The sequence below is a fragment of the Pelodiscus sinensis genome, chromosome 20 (genome assembly GCF_052426305.1).
Source record: "Pelodiscus sinensis isolate ZL-2025 chromosome 20, ASM5242630v1, whole genome shotgun sequence".
NCBI classification, from domain to species: Eukaryota; Metazoa; Chordata; order Testudines; family Trionychidae; genus Pelodiscus; species Pelodiscus sinensis.
Window position 1 is genome coordinate 8,295,925 of NC_143071.1, and position 22,099 is coordinate 8,318,023.

A 22,099-nucleotide genomic window follows, 5' to 3' on the forward strand; every position below is an offset into this window, starting at 1 on the left:
TTACAGCAGGGAGAAGAGGTGTTTGGCTTCGGAAAAGGGGAAGGGGAGGGAGATTGGGTTACAGCAGGGAGGGGGGGTGTTTTGCTCTGGGGAGGGGATTGGGTTACACATGGCGTCCCAGCCAGCTCATTGAAAAGCTGGCTGCTCAGCACACATGCCCCAGTGCCTGGAGGGAGATGTGCAGCTGTACTGGCAGCTCCGGGGCCTGAGCATAAGGTTGGAGGGGAAGAGAGGAGGATTGGGTTGGGAGTATGCAGTACCTCCTGATACTCCAGCGTATCCGATAATCCAGCACCACCTAGGTCCCAAAGGTGCCAGATTATCGGAAGTCTACTGTACTTGTTCCCATAATATAAGAACTAGGGCCATCAAATGAAATTAATAGTCAGCAGGTTTAAAACAAACAAAAGGAAGTTTTTCTTCATGCAGTGCACAGTCAATCTGTGGAACCCCTTGCCAGAGGATGTTGTGAAGACTAGGACTTTGACAGGGTTCAGAAAACAGCTAGATAAATTCATGGAGGTTAGGTCTATCAATGGCTATTAGCCAGGATGGGTTGGAATGGTGTCCTTAGCCTCTGTTTATCTGGAAATGGATGACAGGAGATGGATCACGTGATGATTACTTGTTGTGTTCACTCCCTCTGGGGCATCTGGCATTAGCTTTGATCTGACCCAGTATGGCCATTCTTATGTTCCATAGTCATTAACTCAGACAAGCATAGCACCTATCTCACATACCAAATAATTTGCATAATACTAAAATTTTATAATAATCTTATTGATTGCAGTTGACTATCTCCAACTAAGATGATACTATCAGCACTTAATGTGCCTATTTGTTCATCGGGTGCCTGACAAATAGATATTGATAACCTACAACTCTCACAAAATCAATAGGAATAAAAAGTGCACGACATCCCCCTTCGCCTACCTTGCTGACCCCAAATGGTTCCAATAGCGGAGGTGCAATGGTGTCAGTCCAGATTTACATTGGTTTAACTGAGTGCAAAATTTGCTTCAGTAAGTTTTAAGTTTTAACATGAAGGGCCGTATCCTGATACTTTTATTTATGTTGAATAGCACCTTACTACTTACTGAAGACACAGACGCAGGCCATAAAACAAGTCAGCATGAGTATCAGGATATCAGAATTCTGCCTTAAATGAATAGTATATAAAATATATATACAGAGAAAATGTTTAATGGTCGGTCAGTCAAACAAAAAATTTGAACATTTAATACATGTTAAAAAGTTAAATTCTCAGCTATGAACTAATTTATTTAAATTAGCATATTGTTTTTCACAGTCTTTCACTCTTACAGTTTTTCATTGCTTAACCTCAGTGTGTCGAGTGCAATGAAACTAAAATATAATACAATGGTGATGGAAATAATAATCCAAGTCACTATGCAAAACACACAAAAATTAAATATCTCAGAGGGGTAGCCGTGTTAGTCAGTAACAAACAAACTTAGAAAACAACAAATAAGTCTGCAGCACCTTAAAGACAAAAAATGTAGCTGGTATAATGAGCTTTCATGGGCAAAACTCACTTCTTCAGATGAATGGAGTAATGGGTCCAGGGTACAAATAAGTTGTTAGTCTCTAAGGTGCTGCAGAACTATTCATTGTTTTTAAAAAATTAAACAAAGATTCCGATAGGAACTAATAAGAGCATGGAGATTTAAAATTATAGCTAATTTTAACTAATATTCCTAGCCCTGAGTACAACAGCACATCGTAAAATACTGCACTGAAACGCTTTTAATACCCAAGCACAATGATAAGCAAAATAATGCTGTATAAGCATTTGTTTTGAAATTTCTCACTTGTGATGGATTTTTCTCATAATAATGTAATTTAACAGCCTTGTTGTGCTTAGGTGGTGGTGTTTTATGTACCAGAGGTAGGGAATTCTGTATGCCCAAAGTTCCATAGTCTGTTGAGTGTGTTTCAGGTGAGGAATACCTTCTCCAAAATAGGTCTACACAGTGACAGCATAAGTACAATGAAAGAACAGTAGCTATCACTAGATTAGTGACACTTCCTAAGCTATAAGTCAAATGCAGTTATCAAAGGCAGGGAAGGAAGAGGATTTAGTAGCCGAGTAGTTCTTTCTTTGTCAAGAAAATAAGATTAATACTGAGCAGAAGCCATTATCTACATGCCACAAACTGTAAGCTCCTCAGGACAAGGCAAGGTTTTCCTATATATTTGTTCAACTCCTAATACAGACAGCTTCAATTCTGTTTCAGCTCCCTGGGTGAAACGGTAATACAAATAAGAAAGAAAAAGAAGACCACAATGATGATGATAACTAGGGCAGCCTGCTATACAGCAAATAAGATATACAGTCACATTTTCAATGAAGCAAACCAAATGACTCAGTTTAAAACTAGCAACTGCAGAAAATAGCAGAAAATATGTGTATTTGACTGTTTGTCTACATGAATATAGGGTTCTGCAGTACCAATCAGGAAGTGCCTTTGAAATTTGGCCATTAGCATTTTATCTCTTTGGTGAATTAAAATAAATCACAAATATTTTACTGTGTTGGATAGCTTCTGTATTTCTCCACTATTGTTTCATATCATGATATTTGTTTATGACCAAAACCAGTCAATTGTTGAGCACTACCCACCAGTTCCATTTAGATCACACAAAACACTGTGTGATGGTCAAATGACAGTCCCTTTCACTACAATTCAATAAGAACATTAGAATAGCCATACTAGGACAGAAAAATGGTCTATCCAGCCCACTTACCTACTACCCTTCAACAGTGGCCAGAGGGAATGAACAAAACAGATAATCATCAAGTGATCACCCCGTCAACTAGAAATGTGAAGGTTAATAGGTGAAGCTTATTAAGGTTAAAGTTAACTGGTGGGGCTGGAGCAGCTTTTCACCTGCTGCTGGCCAGAGGTTCCTCTAGCCCCACCACAGGCAGGGGCTGCTCTGGCATTCTGATTGGTGCAGCTCCTGCCCACAGCGGAAGGCCACAGGCAGCAGCTGCTCTGGTTGGGCTGGAGCAGGTCCTGTCTATGGTAGTGGGAGGGATTCCAGCCCAGCAGCAGAATCCCTTTAATCAGTTAACTGGTTAAACAATATTTTACATCCCTACTGTCAATCATTCCCATTTGCTTTTGGCAAACAGAGACTAGGGACACTCCAGGTCATGGGTTTATATCCCTGCCCATCTTGGCTAATAGCTACTCATAGTACTACCCTCCATGAACTGATTTTTTGGCTGTAATAGTCTTGGTCTTCACATTCATGCTTTGGATAAAGCTGACGTTATCACAAACCTGGACTGAGGCATGAATGAATGAAGTGGAATTAAAGAACAGTTTGGCTTTCTGTATTTAACACACAACCAGAATGGTATTCAGCACTTAGAAAAGGGAAAAAAACCACCACATGGCATTTTTATAGAATTCAGTAAAATATATATTTTTAAATGTACAATTTGTGTTTGTTTTTTTAAGCAAATAAAAAAAACTTACCAAATATCTTCATACCTAAATATATTTTCAGGATTATTTTGCACAATCTTTTTTCTTGAAAACTATTAAATCATGAGCCCAGTGTTTTTGGCTCAATGAAACCATACCTTCAATGAGACTATAAATACATTTCTCACGTGGAAAAGCTAAAGGAGAGATTCAGATTAGAGAAAAATGTAAGAGAGAGCGACTTTGAAATTTTAGGGCCTGTTTTATTTCCCTCGTGGGTCTAGTTTGTAAAATAAAAGTTGCTTTTCAAAACAGATTCACAGCTTTTTTTATTTCAAAATTCCATTATCCGTTCTCTGTACAAGACTTCTAAAAGAGCAGATCCCCCTATAGTTCTGCTGCTTTTACATTGAAGGTTATGAAAGAAGCAAAACCAGCATTTCACAACAAAAACAATTGTTAACAATATAGATTGCATGCAAAGTTGAAAGGCTTTCATTCTTTTCAACAAAATAAGCAGGCAAATTTCTAGCACTACTGCTTTTTTTTCCTTGCCAATATTTGGTTCATGTGTGTCATCATTAACATGAATTTAAAAGTTAAAGATTTCTGTATAAGATGTATATATCCCTATAGTATTTATCTCAATTATGTTTATGCTACATTTCACTTCAGTTATCTTTAAGTATTTATAATTTTTTTTACTTATTTTCCAAAATTACCACACAACAGAACCGAGACTTTTGCAAAGCAAGAGACAGAAGCTGTTCCAACAACCTTCACGGGTGGTATGAAGGAACCTGGGGGGGAAGGAGGGCAGGTCCTATATGAATTGCCACAGCGGTGCCACTCCAGGGGACTTCACAGTCAACAGGAAAGAAAGATACCGCTAGGGTAAAAACTTTCCAATGATTTTGCAAGTGCGCGCGCGCACACGCACGCACACACACACACACACCTGTTGCAGTGCACATGAGCAACCACTCAGAGAAGAATAAATATTTTACAGAGATCTGTTGATAGCCAGAAGTGGCAACTGCAATAGTATCACATCTTCTACTATTTTTAGTGCTCCCCAGTGCAAGAGCAAAACTTTAGAACTGAAACATTCTCTGTTTTATAGAAGTGTTCACCAAGATGCTTTACCAGAAGTTTCTTCTTGCATCCATTATAATATCATAATATATATTATATAGTCCTGTAATAAAAAACAAGTGCATTTTCCTATTGAAGAGGCAAGCTGGCTGGCAGAATCAGGTAAATGCACTAGACAAAGATACTATAAGCATTTTTATCATATTAGCAGACCATCAATGTATCTGTTTCTTTCTTTTTTCTCATCCCTTTCCATTTTATTGTTCATTATTCTGATGTGTAATATCTCTAAGCTCCTTGGGGCCAATATATTAATCTTATTTGTTCTGTAAATTGATTAGCACACTAAGTAGCATGCAAATAAATTATCATTAATTGTAATTTTCAAGTGGGAAAAAGGCTTTTGTAGTCAAATGCGTATCACTGACCACAATCAGAATTAGCTTGGCTCTGTTCTATTTGAAATTATGGCAAAAATCCCACTGGTAAGAGAGTGGTATGTCCCTAAAAGTATAACCAAAGAGACAAAGTTAAAAAATAGGAAAGTACAGACATTGTTCCATAAAAGTATATAAACCACTATGTTTTACTCAGAATCCCAGAAAATCGCTAATCAGTAACATAACTTTAGATAGCTATATAACAATGACAATTCTGGCTTTGTTATAAAGATGAATCAACTGCTAACAGCCCCCTCTGACTTGCTAGCAAAGACACTACATTGTGAAAGATTTTGATGTAGCACTGTCAAGTGAAACATGTTTCTGGCATTAGAAGATCAGAATATGCTATCCTACTGAGACAGAGAGTCTCAGAAAGGCTGGCATTGTGACCTTCTCACCTGCTGTTTCATTTCAGCATAGACTTTTTCTGAGTTCAGCTCCACCTGCCGCTTAAACTCCTCCAGGGCAGCATCTGCCTGCTGGGCCTGCAGCCTCTGTACCTCTGTCACCCGAGTCAGCTGCTCCTCCTTCTCCCTAGAAAGTCACAGAAATTTTTTAGAGTTCAAGTATCAAATAAAAGAACAAGTGTGCTGGTGTAAAAGAAAGGCCTTTAACCCTATCAGTTTAAAATAGTATTCAGGTTTCAATTTCCTGTCCCAGCTTATGCCAAACTTTCCTTAGTAATACTTTGAAGAACAGAACAGTAACCTGGGCAAAAAGTATAGAATTATTTTCATTTTCTCTTACTGAATTTAGCAAGCCTGAACATAGTATTGATATAATGAAAGCAACATCACCTTTAAAGCCGTCAACTAAGACATGACAGTTTAAATCATGGAGCTTTATTGTGATTAGATAGATAGAGAAAACTTTTTCCACAGCATTTCCCTTAATAGCTATAATGTATTTTCCACTGATATGTAAGCTGTCAGACTACATTGTTCCATTAATTGAACAGGATCATGTCCCCTGTACCATCTCCACTAAGGCAGACACAGGATTATTCACAGCCTGGCATATATTGAAATCTTAAGTGCTGGAAAATGGGACATCTGATGCACAGTCAAATCTAGTGAAAACCCTTAATACTATGACATCCATTCAGCATTTACAGAAGTGATGAGTTAAATTTTCAAGTTTTATTACCGCAAGGCACTTTATCTTAATATATCAAACAATGAATCGCTATTTTTAGAATTCTGTACATGTTTGCATTGTTATTTTTAAAATAATTTAGAAATTATCAAGATGCAAAAAAACTATCAAGATATACATATGTAAACAGATACATAAGAAAAAACCATACACATCTGCTACTGTACTGACATCACTGACATAATTTGTGAATAATTTTTAAACACTTTGATGCACACTTTTGAATGAAAGAAAACTAAGTTAATAGGAAATGTTTAAGAATATTACATTTTAAATGTCAAAGCCAGATCACAGGAACATTGAATTATGTACATTTTAGTATAGAGAGGCATAAATGGTAACAGAAAACAGTTAAAACAAGGCCTGGATCTAACAGGGGGTTCTGGCTGACATTTTTATTTTATAGGCAAGGATAACCCCTTATATGGAATATACCATTTCTTGACTGAAATGACTGCCATATAAAACAGAAATCAGTCACATTAGATCTGGAAAAGATCAGCAAAGTTGTCTATCCTATCACCCTCCACGCAACAAGCTAGCTATATACCAACAAGCTATCTTTTTATAAAGATTTGGGAGTTGCCAATTCTGATATGCTGGAAGTTGCTGCATTCACATTTACTTTATTCCTTTCACAGCACACTTTGACAAAGAACACACCCTAAATCTCCTCAATTTGAGGGAGCAGGAAAGGATTCTATCCTCAAAAGATCAAGTAACTGCTATAGGTTACGGCTAAATACACATAAAAACTAAATGGTGATGTACCAATAAAAATAGAGCTGAAGAAATATCCCGTATTTCTGCAGACCTGTACCACTGTAGGACAACTCAGATGTAAGGAGACTGGTAAAACCTTTATACTGATCATACCTATTTTTCCCCCATGTGAAAAAGGAACTGGACACAACAAAAAAGATAGACATGCTAGTTTTAATTATGTTTAGTTGGATTTTCTCAGGTAGTACATTGAAAATATCCTGGTGAAAATAATTTTTCCATTTTTCTTTATTAACCACCTTACCCTTTTCACGCTCTCATCAGAATATTGTTAACTGGTACATATAACCCTTAGGCAAACATTCTTTAGTCTCAATGCCAAAACATTTCCATTTTCTAGTTTCCTTTTATGAACTCTGTAAAGATGCAATCCTGTACATGAATTTAATGCACCACATTTCCAACCCACTCACATACCAGTAGCTTGATCTTTTCATGAACAAGCAGTACCAGCTGCTTTTTCATTATAGAAAACCATGCTTTATTTCTTTAACAGTCTCTTATTTTAATCTATGAAAATTAAATGCTGTTTCTCAGTTAGTTTTAAAACTATGTACATATTAAGTTGGCTCACCTGCCTTTGAATTTTTTATTAGGAATGTAAAATTCCATTTAATTGGTTAACCGCTTAAACATTATGTTTAACCAGTTATCTGATTAAAGGGAGCACAGGTGGGGGTCGGGGGGACAGAGGCTGAAGCAACCCCTGGGGAAGTTCCTGCTTCGAAGGCATCCAGGCTTGCCACAGATGTCTGGCTTTGGACGTCAGAGTAGCCTCTGCCTATGAGGCACCCGGGTTTTCCGTGGACAGAGGCTGCTCCGGACACCAGAGCAGCCACTGCCTGTGGGATGCCGCCCTGTTTGAGGCTGCCCCCCTCCCACAGGGCTGTAGCAGCCCTCTGCCTACAGCAGGCAGGGAGCTGCTCCAGCCCCCACCAGTTAACGGTTAACCGGAATAGGTAAACTTTTCACATTCCTACTCTCTATGATCTTGCCAACTTAGGCTTACAATATTATTTTACACTAGCAAAGTTTTCTCATGTTTCAATAAAACCAAGAGTTCTTTATATTGACATATACTTAATGGTATTTTCTTTGTTTAGTCATATTCCACACTTCAGATAGAAAAACAAAATAAGGATTCATAATAGTTTTCAATTCTAGGATAGCTCCCACCTAAGAGTCTTAAAATACTTTACAAACATTACTGGATTACTCTCAAAATTTTGCTGTGGGGAATGTACACAGCTCCATATTTCTGATAAGAAACCTAAGCCACAGCAAGGTTAGGCATTCAGGGATACAGCAAGTCAGTGATTTACCGGGAACAGACCCCAGAAGTCCAGACTTCTAGTTCTGTGCTCAAACTGCTAAACCAGTCTCTCAAAAGAGCACACACAGATAAACAAGACAAAACCTACATATGATTTTCTCTCTCTAAAATCAATGTGCATAGGAAACGTCTAGATTTTGATTTGTACCATATCTCACAGTAGTTGGGAGTTATGGAATTAATGCTATTTGATACTGTTTACAATTATAAAAACTCAGACAAATTTCTCAGAACTTATGTTGTGAGAGTGGTACAGTTGCCAACAATACTCTGCTACTACCACACACGTGACAGATAAATGATGCATTGACAGATGTGTGATGCATTGGGCCTAGATACCTTCATATTTGGCCCAATCATCTCCCTGAAATCTATGCTCTGAGAGGACCCATCTGCATGTTGAAATTTGGGAAGGAGAAGGCTCAAAGAAGAGAGAAGCACATTTATCATTCCCCCTTCTTCCAGCCCAGGGAGATTCTACAGGAATGCATCATAAGCTCAATTTCTGCTGGGTCCCTGTGTGTTGTAGAACCTTTTTCAAGTGAGGTAACAAAAGCAGACAAACTGGAGAGATCCTAGCAGCATGTCAACAGTAAGATGCTACTTCGGAGGACTAATTTCAAGGAAACAGAATGAGGGACATTTAAATGTCTTCCTAACCCTCCCCAAGGGTCCCTACCCTAGGTGACTGAATCCTGGGAGATAATTTACTCTTCCTGTCCCTCTGGAGCCGTAGTATCAATTCCAGATGAGAAGCAAAAACAAACATACATACATTCAAACCTATTGAAACATATCCCCGCTGCTAACTGACGAGACAATGAAATTCATTGTGCAGCCAATAGTGTGATGATCAAGCTAAATTTAAAAGAAAGTGTCAGACTCTATGCTGTTAGTTAACTTTCTAATTGGTTTTCCTGAATCTACTTTCTTGCAGACCAGAGTTTCATACTGAAATATTTTAAAATAAATGCAATGAACTCTACTTAACCTTTAGAAATCTGATTTTATGTACCCTCCTTTCTTTCAAGGATTTAATCCTATGAACAGATACAACATGCTCATTATAATCAGGAATAAGACTTCATTTTTTTCAAAGGTGTGGGCATCAGTACTGTCTATTTGTTATGCATTTAAGATTTCTACTGGAGCTTAGAAAACACGTACAACAATGGACTGTGGCTCACAAATGTAAGAGCAGATTTATTTTTTTCCCAGACATTGAACAGTGTGCCTTGCATGAAGCACTAAAATATTCACTTTGAAGATTATTTTTTCTGTTGTACTAGTTGTGGGGCCCAGTACAATACACTTACATCACTCAAATCCCCTAAAGCTGAGCTGGCATGAATATTAAAAAAGGGTGAATTTACTCTTTGGCCCCAATTTATTTATAAAAAGCAGCAAATTCCTCTTGTGTCAGTGTATAAAGGGTAAGGCAACAGAACTAGCAGTCTTACACAAGCACAGATCATTGCAGTTAAAGTTAACTCTGAAATCTAAGATGGCAATTTGAAAAAGAAGCACTGTGAAGAGTACTTAAAAATTGAGTATAAAATGTTTGTATTTACTTTTCCTTAGTGCTTCATCATAATCATTTCCCTTAGCTTCTAGAATGTCGTCCTGGAGGTAATAACTAAATATAGTAAGATATTGCAGTACTACAGATCAAATCAATGGAAAACTGTGGTGGGCCAGTGATTTACGTGAGACAGAATAACTTCAAGAGGCTCTTTCAAATGTAGCTTGAACCATATTATTTATGAATAGGGACCCAAAAAGCCTCTGGATACCTACCATAATATAACACCATAAAAAAAAGAAATAAAAAGGCAACGCTGGCAGAATGGATTATCTACCCTACCTTAGGTTATCAATCTATAAAACACCCAGTCCCAGCATAAAGAATCCATCAAGCAAAAATCTTTTATCATTATGGCATTTCAGAATTCTCTCTGTCACATGTACATACACGCGCACGTGCGCGCTTTAACTGCTGTTACTCAGGTAATTTTTCTGTTTTGGAAAATAAAATGTACATGCAAATCATTGCTCTGGGGTGGGCTGGAAAGAAGTTACCTTGTACAGTAACAATGGTTCTTCGAGATCACCAGTGCTCCTTGGTGATCGAAGATTTTTAGCCTAGCAGTGCATTCCCGCGCCATGCGTGTGCAGCAACTGTCTCGCACTGTTTTTGTCCATTAGCTGCGCATGCGGCACGAGTGTCCCTCCATTCCTTTTTTTACCGGAAATCCTATAATGAACTCCAAAGTAAAGGGAGGGAAGAGAGGGTAGTGGAGCACCCACAGGGACAGACATCTTGCAGAACCATTGCTCCTACAGAAGGTGAGTAACTACTATTTCTCCTTCGAATGATGTCCCTGTGGGTGCTCCTCTCAGGTGACTAAAAAGCAGTAACCACAATTGTGGTGGCTCTTTGGAGTCATCTGCTTGAAAAAGCAAGGACAGCATCACCCACAGACGTGGTAGGTACTGGTCCTTACTGTAGAGCATAATGTTGTGCAAAAATATGTGAGGAAGACCATGTAGCCACTTGCAGCTGTCGGCTAGTGGTACATTGTGTAAAAAGACAATCGATGCAGCCATTGCTCTGGTGGAATGTGCAGTGACCGACTGTGGAGGCTCTTCATTTCGGAGTCTGTTGCAAGTATCTATTCCAGTTGATATGCACTCGGATATGCATTGTACTGAGACGGCTGTTCCATTGGTAGGACAGATGTGGATATAGAATGTCTATTATATTTTCTGAAAGGCTTGGTCCTATCTATGTAAAAAGCAAGTGTCCTTCTTGTATCGAGGGTGTGTAATGTCACTTCCTTCAGATAGTTACGTAGTTTGGGATAGTAAGTGGGTAAGTAAATAGGTTCGTTGATATGGAAATGACCTTCAGTAAAAACTTAGGATGGGGTCTGAGGATAATCTCGTCCTTGGCAGAGAGTGGATAGTGAGCATGTTTGGGCACCCCCATGTCTATTGATGTATTACATACACGGAGAGTTGTCCATAGGGGCACATATGGTTTGGCTCTGGATGGGTGGTAGGAAATGGAGACAAGTGTTGTGGACTGCCCAGAGTTCCAAAATATTGATGTGCAGTCTCGTCTCTCGGTGCAACCATCTGCCCTGCACTGTGTGGTGTCTGCAGTGAGCAACCCAGCCTAGAAGGGAAGCGTCTGTAGTGATTATCTGCGAGGGGTCTGGGCACTGGAAGGGCACTTCGGAAAGAAAATTGTGTGGGCAGATCCACCATTGCAGCGATGTCAGCACTAACACCGTGGGTGTAACCTGTTTAGTGAGGCTGGTATAGTTGGGAATATACATGAATGCCAGCCAAGTCTGTAGGCATCTCACGTGCAGTCTCACAAGGGATGCCACGAAGGTCGTGCCATGTGCCCTTGGCCCTGTAGGCATGGGTGGACGGCTGTCACCGAGGCCTGTAGAATATTTTGTACAATGTTGCACAGGGTCTGGAAACAGCTCAGAGGGAGAAATGCTCTAGCCACCATGGAATCCAGTAGTGCTCCAATAAAATTTATTCTCTGGGTGGGATACAGAGTAGATTTCTGTTCATTTATTAAAAGACCAGGGAAAGTGAAAATGTCTCAGTTAAGATCACTCACGATCATTGTGTGTTCTCGAAAAGACCTCTTGATCAAGCAATCATCGAGGTATGGGAATATAACTCCCTGCGGGTATGTCTACACTACCCCGCTAGTTCGAACTAGCGGGGTAATGTAGGCATACCGCACTTGCAAATGAAGCCCGGGATTTGAATTTCCCGGCCTTCATTTGCATAAGCGGGGAGCCGCCATTTTTAAATCCCCGCTGGTTCGAACCCCGTGTAGCGCGGCTACACGGGGCTCGAACTAGGTAGTTCGGACTAGGTTCCTATTCCGAACTACCGGTACACCTCGTGGAACGTGGAACGAGGTGTACTGGTAGTTCGGAATAGGAATCCTAGTCCAAACTACCTAGTTCGAGCCCCGTGTAGCCGCGCTACACGGGGTTCGAACCAGCGGGGATTTAAAAATGGCGGCTCCCCGCTCATGCAAATGAAGCCCGGGAAATTCAAATCCCTGGCTTCATTTGCAAGTGCGGTATGCCTACATTACCCTCCTAGTTCGAACTAGGAGGGTAGTGTAGACATACCCTGCTTTCTGAGGAAGGCTCTGACTACTGCCAAGGTCTTAGAAAACACATGTGGTGCTGCTGATAGTCTGAAGGGGAGGACAAGATACTGGCAATGTTCTTTGCCCACCACAAACCAGAGGAACCTACTGTGAGCTGGGTGTATTGTTATATGAAAATATGTGTCTTGGAGGTCAAGGAATGAGAACCAGTCCCCCTCATCCAGAGCTGGAATGATGATTCCCAATGTTACCATCCTGAACTTGTGTATGAACTTCTTGAGTTTTCTGAGATCTAAGAGCCTCCATCCCCCTGTCTTTTTGGAAGTGAGGAAATAGTTGGAATAGAACCCTTTCTGTGGAACTCGCTCTATGGCCCTTAGGCCATACTTCTGTTTATAGAAGAGGCTCTGGAGAGGGGTCCCTGAACAGGGACAGGGAAGGTGGGTGGGTCGGAGGTACAGACGTAAAGGGGATGGTGTTGCCAGTTCTTATAATCTTGAGGATCCATTGGTTCATAGTGGTAACGGCCCATTGGTGGTAAAAAGGTCTCAACCAATGATGGAATGTGCAGATGTTATGCACTGGATCTAGAGGGTGGTCGCTCATGCCCTTGACCACACCTTCAAATTTGATGTTGGGTGTAGCAGATTGGGGCACAGACACTTGGGTATGTTGTGTCCTTCTTCTATTGGTCTGTTCTTTCAACCTGTTGTCAAACAGCCTCTGATGTTGCCTTTGGTAGGAGGTGTCCCTTGATTTCTGGTATTGGGTATATTGCTTTCTCTTATTGGGCGGCATATACATTCCGAGTATCCAGAGGATTATGTGTGAATCTTTCATTGAGTGGAGTACTTCATCAGTCTTCACCATGAAAACCTGAGCCCTGTCAAAGGGCAAGTCCTCCACTTTGCTTTGCAGTTCTCTAGGAACACAAAATGACTGCAGCCAAGAATCGTGGCGCATATCGATCACTGTTGCGGTTGATCAGGCCACCATATCTGCTACATCCATCAACGCATGGAGTGCTGTGTGGGCAATGGATTGGCCTTCTTTCATGATGGACTGCAGTTGAGGCCTCTTTTGTTCTGGCAGGTCGTTTAGCCTCTCCTGTAGCCTGGTATAATTAGAGTAATCATAATTAGCCAGGAAGGCTATATCATTAGAAATTCTAAACTGGAGCACAGCTGATGAATAGACCTTTTTCCCAAAAAAGTTGAGTCTTTTGTGCTCCTTGTCCTGGGATGTTGATTTCAACTGTGGTTGTCTGTAATGGTGTCAAACAGAATCTAGAACCAATGAGTTTGGCTGGGGATGAGAGAAAAGAAATTCCATCCCCTTAGCTGGGGACAAAGTATTTTCTATCAATCCTAGAGTTGGTGGGTGGAATAGAGGCTGGTGTTTGCCATGTGGTTTCCGATGGCTCTATGACAGCACTACCCATAAATGAAGCCATCTTGGAGGATGTGGTGGACTGAAGAATTTTTAGCAGCTTATGCTGCTTTTCTTGCACTTCCTGTAGGGCTATGTCTTGTGACTATGCTACCCTTTTGAATAATTCCTGATGTTGTTTCACACCGTCGGCAGGAAGAGATGAAGAGGACAGAAACACTGCTTCATTGGAGGATGATGAGGACTGTTTTAGTGGAAACTGGATATCTGAATCCGACTGAGATAAGTCATCATATTCCTCTACAGGGCTTACTGCCAATGTGCACAACAAGGCAGCCACATTCACAGACAAGATCAGTGCCGACATGGTGATCGAGGGTGATGTTGGCCCCAGGGCTCCCTTGGTGGCCACTGAGGTTGGTATTGTTGAGATCAGTATGGCCAGATTGAACCAAGGATATTGAGGTCTGTGGTATGGTCTGCCTGAGCACCAGGAACTGACTGAACTGGCTGGTGATAAGTGGTAATCAGTCTCGGCTTGTGCCAGGTTCAGGGCCTACTCCTGCTGTAGCTCAGCAGTGTATTAGGAGCCAGGCAGAAGCCCAGCTCAGTCTTGGCTTGCACCATGTCCTGGACCAACCTCCGCTGAGGCTCTGCATTTAAAGTGCATTAGGAGCCAGGCGGGCAGGCAGCCCGACTCAGTTTCAGCTCACACTGGGCCTGGGACCTCAGATCCACCCCGGACAGGGGTTGCTGCCACCTCATACTGCTGTCTCTGTATCAGAGGTAACAGCGCGGGGCAACAGGAAGCTGGTCCATGAGGGGAGCCAGTTTAAAAACCAGCTCCCCTCGTGGACTAGCTCCCATCTGACACCTCACGGAGTGGCAAAGGGCTCCTCAGGAGTGAAGCCAGAGCACATTGGCTGCCAGCCCCACCCCCAGGGACTACAGAATTGTCGAGTAACCAAATTCTTATTGATAAGAATTCCTGAGGTTAATTGATTATGTAACATCCCTAGTACCTGGAGATAACGTAGGGGAGAATGAAATATTTTCAGAAGAACACCAATACGGACTAAGCTCCTCAATCCAAGGCAATTGCGGAGATGTTCTATTTGTCGGCATGGGTAAGAAAGTACTGGCGATTGTAATGCTTGGTGCTGCAATCCTGGTTCATGCAGTCTTTGCTTTGATGCTTGCTGTGCTGTGGTATGCTTGGGTGCCACTGGGCACCAAAATTCTGCTGTTGCAATGGTGCCATTGTGTCTTTTGGCACCAACTGAGGCAGCATATTTGTGGGTGCCAGTGTGGTAGGTGCCAGAGGAGTGCATATTCTTTTTGGTTCCGGCTCTGAACCTTTCATCAGTGCCGTCTTTCATTTATGCACCATGCTGGATATTGATGGCACCAGAGAACACATGGCACATGATGTCGATAGCACAGCCAGTAAGGACCACGTTAGAAAGAACCAGGATTTACGTGAGTACCATATGGGTGATGAACTGCACCTTTTTCTTGGTGTTACTGGTTCCCAGGGGGCCGCTGTCTTAGCTACTGGAAGTTGAAGGGATTTTTGCCAGAGAAGGTTTTTAAGCCTCATCTTCCAGTCCTTCCTAGCCCTGAAGGTCATTCTTTGGCAATATGGGCACTTCTGCGACACATGGCCTTCACCTGGGCACTTAATACATGAGGCGTGCTCATTTGAGGCGGGCATTAAGTCTCTGCAGGAGTCACATATTTAAACCCAGGAAAGCCTGGCATAATGATGAAGAGGGATGAAGAACTTGGATCGAGGAAAAAGAAGGGAAAAAATGGCAAGGAATTTTTTTTAAAGAAACAGAAACTAACTATTAAATATTGAAGACACTAAAACCTATCGACAACTAGCTAAATTATTTTATCTTTTTCTCAGTGACGAGAGCACTGCTCATAACTCCATCTTCTGCTGAGAACAGTAGAAAAGGAACTGAAGGAGACACGCACCCTGCGCGCAGCTAACAGAAGAAAACCACTAGACAGCCGCTGCATGGGAAGGTATTGCTAGGCTAAAAATCTCTGAACGCAGGTGCGAGGACACACCGACACCTGAATGGAGGACTCACAGGGATACCGTTCAAAGGAGAATGAGGGGCTCAGTATGCAGGCCACCTCAGGAAAAGACTACCCAAAACCTCTCTCACTACATCAGCTTAGGGCCAGGTGAGAAGTGCCTCTCCACAGCTGCTGCAGCTCCAGCAGACACAGCCAGGGAGGGGAGCATGTCCCACAGATAGTGGAGATCCAGGTATATATGTACCCTGTACTCCCAAGACAGAGTGAGGAATGCAGCAAATTGTGCACTTTCCCCTGATGAAGGGGAACAGCCAACAATGTCCCTGTACAAACTGGAGGAGGAGAAACTTCAGCCCCTCCTGTGCTCCCTAAATGGTGGCTGGGAAGGGGGAGGCTCAGAGCTCAGACAATCCCAGACCTGGGGTAGAGGGAAGCTCCCCGACAGCATCTTTCACTTGCCTGGTGATTCTTTTTTTCTGTACAGGCAGTCCCCGAGTTACGCAGATCCGACTTATGTCGGATCCGCAGTTACGAACGGGGCTTTTCTCGCCCCGGAGGACGGAAGCGGCAGGACGCCCAGATGAGCCACGGTCCCGCCGCCCGTGTCCTCCGGGGCGAGAAAAGCTGCTCCCCGTCTCCCTGGTCTGCTGGGGGGCGGCGCAGCTAGTGCCCCCCCCCCCAGCAGACCAGGCTTTTCTGCCCACGACGCCTGGGGTAGAGAAGCTGGGGCGCTGCTGGGTTGGTCCCGCAGCACCGCTCCTCGGCGCTACTGGACCAACCCGACAGCACCCCAGCTGCTCTGCCCCAGGCATCCCCAAGTCAGCCGCTGCTGAAACTGACCAGCGGCTGACTACAGGAAGCCCGAGGCAGAGTTGCTCTGCCCTGGGCTTCCTGGAATCAGCTGCTGATCAGTTTCAGCAGCAGCTGACTTGGGGACGCCTGGGGTTCTTAAGTTGAATCTGTATGTAAGTCGGAACTGGCGTCCAGATTCAGCCGCTGTTGAAACTGATCAGTTTCAGCAGCGGCTGAATCTGGACGCCAGTTCCGACTTACATACAGATTCAACTTAAGAACAAACCTACAGTCCCTATCTTGTACGTAACCCGGGGACTGCCTGTACTGTTTTATGAGAAGCAATCCCATTCTAAGCACATCCCATTTTCCTGGCACAACCAAACCCTTACTTTGCTTTAAGTTATGACAAAAGGAAGCTGGATACTGAATTTGGTGGTCCCAGCTCTTATTGTTTAAGAGGAGTTTTTGAACAAACAGACAATCAGAATTTCTCTAAGATATATAATAGCTAAACACTTAGAGAATGTCTAGACTACATGGCTCCATCGACGGAGCCATGTAAACTAGTATACCCGGCATAGGAAAAGAAGTGGAGATTTAAATAATCCCCGCTTCATTAAAATAAACATGGCAGCCGCTCTGTGCCGACGATCAGCTGATCCGGCAGAGCGTGGCAGTCTAGACGGGGATCTGTTGGCTGGGGAAGCCTTTGCCAACCAATCCCTTATGCCTCGTGAAACGAGGTTTACAAGATTGGTCGGCAAAGGCTTACCCATTACAAAGATAGCTTCCCCAATTATCACCTCTAATGCCATTAGCTCACAGACATTTACCTTTCCCCCCACTCCCGCATCCTCCTTCTGTTCTGAAATTTGATTTGTCCTTTTCATATGTGTTCATTTTTAAAAATTGTATCCTTTGGTATATATGGTTGTGACTATTTTCTTCCACTATTTGATCTGAGGAAGTGGGTCTGGCCCACGAAAGCTCATCATCTAATAAACCATCTTGTTAGTCTTTAAAGTGCTACATAGTCCTGTTTTTTGTTTTGGCTAAAAGTTGATGTCTCCAGAAAGGCTCTGGCTTCCTTGACCATGGGATTCTATTCCAGGAAGGACTGCTAAGCAGAAATGGGATCCACATATCAAGGAGAGGGAAGAGAGTATTTGGATACAGATTGTCTACCTAATGAAGAGGGCTTTTAACATGGAGTCAAAACCTAGTGAGGAGGGCTTTAAGTCAAAAACATGGAGACCTGGGAGATGAGTGAGAATTTGGGGGTGGGAGGAGAGGGAAAGCATGAGCTGTAATAGCATGAATAAAGAAGGAACAAGACATAACAGGGGAGCAAATCAAATTAGTATCTTAGTTGTCTGTATACTAATGCAAGAAGTATGGGGATTAAGCAGGAAGAACTTGAAATTCTAGTAAATAAACACAACTGAGACATAGTTGGCATTTTATAGACTTGATAGGGTAATACACATGACTGGAATATGGGTACAGAAGAGTACAGCTTGCTCTAGAAATACAGGCAGGGGAAAAAAGGGAAGAGGTGTTACCTTATATGTTAAAAAGATATACGCTTTGAGCTAAAAATAGGAGAGAGCCCTAGATGGAGCTTAGTCTGCCATGAGTGCAAGGAGCTGGACACGATGATCTTTTGAGGTTCCTTCTAGTTCTAGGATTCTATGTATCTTGACAGTGAACGTAGGGAAAGAGGTCAAAATTAAGGTGACTGTGGCCCTCTGTGGGAGAAGAGTGAGAACTGAATTAAGTAAGAATTTTGATTTTTTTTTCCTGATGTAAATTCTGAAGGACTGAGTGCAATCATTTAAATATGTCCAATAAACGTCACAACTATTCTCTGAAATATATAGTATTATCCAAATAGGGAAAATGAATAAGCACAAAGGTTAAATAACTTGCCCAATACCAAACGGACAACAATTTGTTAAAAAGAACCCAAATATCCTGACTTCCAGTCAGTCTCTCCCTCTCTTTTAAAAAGAGCTGGATAATGCTTCCTTGACAATGGAAAAAATCTTCATGAGCCCTGTCAGGTACCAGGGCATGCATGATTGGGGATTTATGAAAAGTACAACTTTAGAAAGAGCTTTAAATTTAATTGCATCTAATTTTTTCTGTTTGTAAAAACAGAAAGATATTTTAGCTATTCAGAAGACTACAAAGAAATCAACAACGAAAATAAAAATAAAATAACCAAAGGAGCATAATATCTATTCTCAAGAACTTACTCCTTAATTTCATAAGTTACTGTTGCAGGAAAGAATGCTATCCAGTGAAACTCAAAGTCTCCTTTGAAAGCCTCAATAGGCTACTCAGGCATTGAATATGGAGATTTACACTTAATTACAAACATACAAATGCAGCCACTGAAGTCCTAAATCATACCTGAATTCTTAGAATTAGGGATGTTAAATTTTGATGCATCAGCTAATTGAGTAGTCGATGGAATTTCTGCCTGCCAGTCTACTACATTTCAAAGGCAGAGGTGCAGCAGAGAACCCATGCAAATGGGGACTGCGTCAGTCCCTGTTCATGCCATTTCCACCACTGCACCTCTGCCTCCCGTGCCCCCCTCGGAGACAGTACTGGGAGGAACCGGCTTTTAAGCCAGCTCCTCACAGCACCGGCTCCTGCTTCTGATACAGAGGCAACAAGGCGGGAGGGAAAGCAACTAGTCAAGTAGAGACTCGACTACCCAATAAGCCTAGGCTTATTGGGTAATTGACTAGTCGCTTACATTCCTACTCAGAATATCATTTATGATCTCAGAGAGCAATAAAAAGCATGTGCAACTGTTCTCCTAAATATATACTCTCTGCTGTGTCATTCTTAAATTTAATCTGCCCTTTTTTCAAAAGGAAGAAGTTTCAAGACTTAGGGTATGTCTACACAGCAAAGTTATTTCGAAATAAAAGCCCTTATTTCAAAATAACTTTCCTAGTGTCTACACAGCCAAACCGCTATTTCGAAATAAATTCGAAATAGCGGAGTGCTTATTTCAAATTTGATAAACCTCATTCCACAAGGAATAATGCCAAATTCGAAATAAGTGCTGTGTAGACACTTATTTCAAAATAGGGGGCCTCCAGCCTTCCCAGGGTGCCCTGGTGGCCACTTCAGCCTCAAACAAGAACGCTTCTCTCCCTCCTCTTCTCGCCGCAGCCCTTAAAGGGGTTGACTGGCCACAGTGCCTGTGCCAGCTCCAAGTCTGCCAGCCCAGAACCAGCAGTCACTGCCCCGACCCAATGGCCCCAAAAACATGAGCCAGCAAGCCACAGGAAGCCAGCCCTCCACCGCTCCCCAGGAGCAGCCTACCAGCTCCCAGAAGCCTGCCAGGGCCCGGAGAAGACAGGTGCCTTCCTGGTCCAGGGCGGAGATCATGGACCTTATTCAGGTTTAGGGGGGATGCCCCCAACGTCCATGATCTCCACACTAGATGGAGGAACGCGGCTGTCTATGGCAGGATAGCTGCCAGCCTGGCCACCAAAGGCTACATGCAAACCCAGGAGCAGGTTTCCATGAAAATCAATTTGGTCCGGCAAAACCCCCAACCCTGAGCCCTGAGCTTCCCCTCCCCCTTGCTTCCCCCTTCCAGCTCCCTCCTCCCAGGTTTCCCCCTCCCGTTCCCCCCTCTCTTCTGCCCTCTCCCGCCTCCTTTTCCCCCCTCCCCCCAGTTTTGTTAAATAAAGAGAGTTTGTGTTCATGAAAATACGTGTATTTTATTTGACATCAGGAAGAGGAGTTAGAGAGGGGTAAGTGGAAAGATGTGAGGGAGGAATGAGGCACAAGCCCCCAGTGAGGCAGACCAGGGAGGCTCTTAGTGCTCCTCAGAGTGGAAGCTCTCCCGCAGGGCCTCCTGGATACTGACAGCCCCCTGATGGACCTCCCGGATGGCAGCCTGCAGAAAGTGCAGCCAGGCTCGCAGCAACACGTCCAAGAGAAGCACCAGAATGCCCAGGGGAGGCTCTGGCTCCATGTTGCAGAGCGCTGTGGTATCCTGAGTGAGGGAAACCAGAGCATACAAAGACGAAATGCTTTGCTGTCCTTCATCGAGGTAGACAAGCAAGCAGGGAAACCTAACAACTGGCTGTCTGGGGGGATCACTAAGCACAGACCTCAGATAGCCTCAGACAGCAGCCCCACACAGTAAGTCCTGACCTGGTGCCCTGCTGGAACTGGTTCCGGCCAGCCTTCAGAGTCCTCTCAGTGTGGACTATTTTGAAATAGCAAAATGCTATTTCAAAATGCATTTTGGGTGTAGACACGTTATTTTGAAATAAGATATTTCGAAATAGCACTGTAGTGTAGACATTCCCTACTATGTGACATTATCAACTCTGGTATTTATGTTAGCAAATATTTAAACATATGACATTACAAACACGAGTCCTCCCACTGCTTACTACATGCTTGCTGCCTGGGGAGACAAGCGGGATTCACTCTAATTTTTTTCCACCTCCAAGCAGAATGAATTTTATGTGCACCAACGTGGAAGTGGTGTTCAACACATCACCTTCATTTGGTGCACAAAGAAAACTCATGTGGCAGGAGTGGGACCAAGAGGTTCTGAGCGTGGAGGTGGACGGGGCTGGGGCAGAGGGCTTGGGTGAAGGAGTGGAGGGCTCCAGCTGGGGATGCGGGCTTTAGGGTAGGGTTGGATGGACCTGGCTCTCACATTCATAAAGCAGGATCAGGAACCCGCAGAAGATAGGGAGGTGGCCTGGGTTCTGAAGTCATTTAGGGGTTAGGACATTCACCTGGTGAGCGCAGGATAGTGCAGACAAATCCTGCACCCCCTCCACTTACCTTGGGAGCAGCCAGACAATAGGATGCAGGAGGATGCTCTAGGTGTGGGGACTGGCTCTGGGCTAGGATACAGGAGCGGGTAAAGGATCTTGGCTGGGGGTACAGGCTTTGGGGTGGGGCCAGAGATGAGGGCTATGTAGTGCAGAAAGGTGCTTGGAGTTGGGGGAAGGGGGGGTGTCTCAAGATGGGGCAGGGGTTTACTTGGGTGCCTCCATGCTGGAGCCGATGGAGATGGGCTCCCACTTTCTTGCTGGAGCCCCGAGCCCCGGTACATGGCTTAGTGGGAAGCTGCACGGCTGCTTAGGAGCAACTTAGGAGATAAGTATTCTATACACACTAGTTATTTTCTATTCAACTTCTAACTTGAGTTGTGAGACTCAAGCGAAATATCTAAAAATGTATTCTTGCTCTCCTTCTGTCTGAAAGTGCCTTGCTGTACATTGTTAAGCCAATGCCTTTATATTCCCTGCAGAATATAATTCCATGTACACAGTTAAAACTTTAAAAGGATCTTGGGATCTTTTAAAGTGAAAAATGCTATTGAATGCAAGACATTGTAGGCATGCTGATTTTTATTTTATTTTAAAATATTAGCTTGCATTCTGAGACA

At 42.9% G+C, this 22,099-nt stretch overlaps 1 protein-coding gene across 8 annotated transcripts in view; it reads right to left on the minus strand.

The window, feature by feature from the left end:
- CEP112 (centrosomal protein 112) overlaps window positions 1–22,099 on the minus strand; it is a 359,448-nt gene that overhangs the window by 165,960 nt on the left and 171,389 nt on the right. For all 8 annotated transcript variants that reach the window (XM_075903958.2, XM_075903952.2, XM_075903955.2 and 5 more), the window contains one exon: window positions 5,395–5,530. In XM_075903958.2, the coding sequence (XP_075760073.2) occupies window positions 5,395–5,530 (136 nt within the window). The remainder of the gene's footprint in view (window positions 1–5,394; window positions 5,531–22,099) is intronic.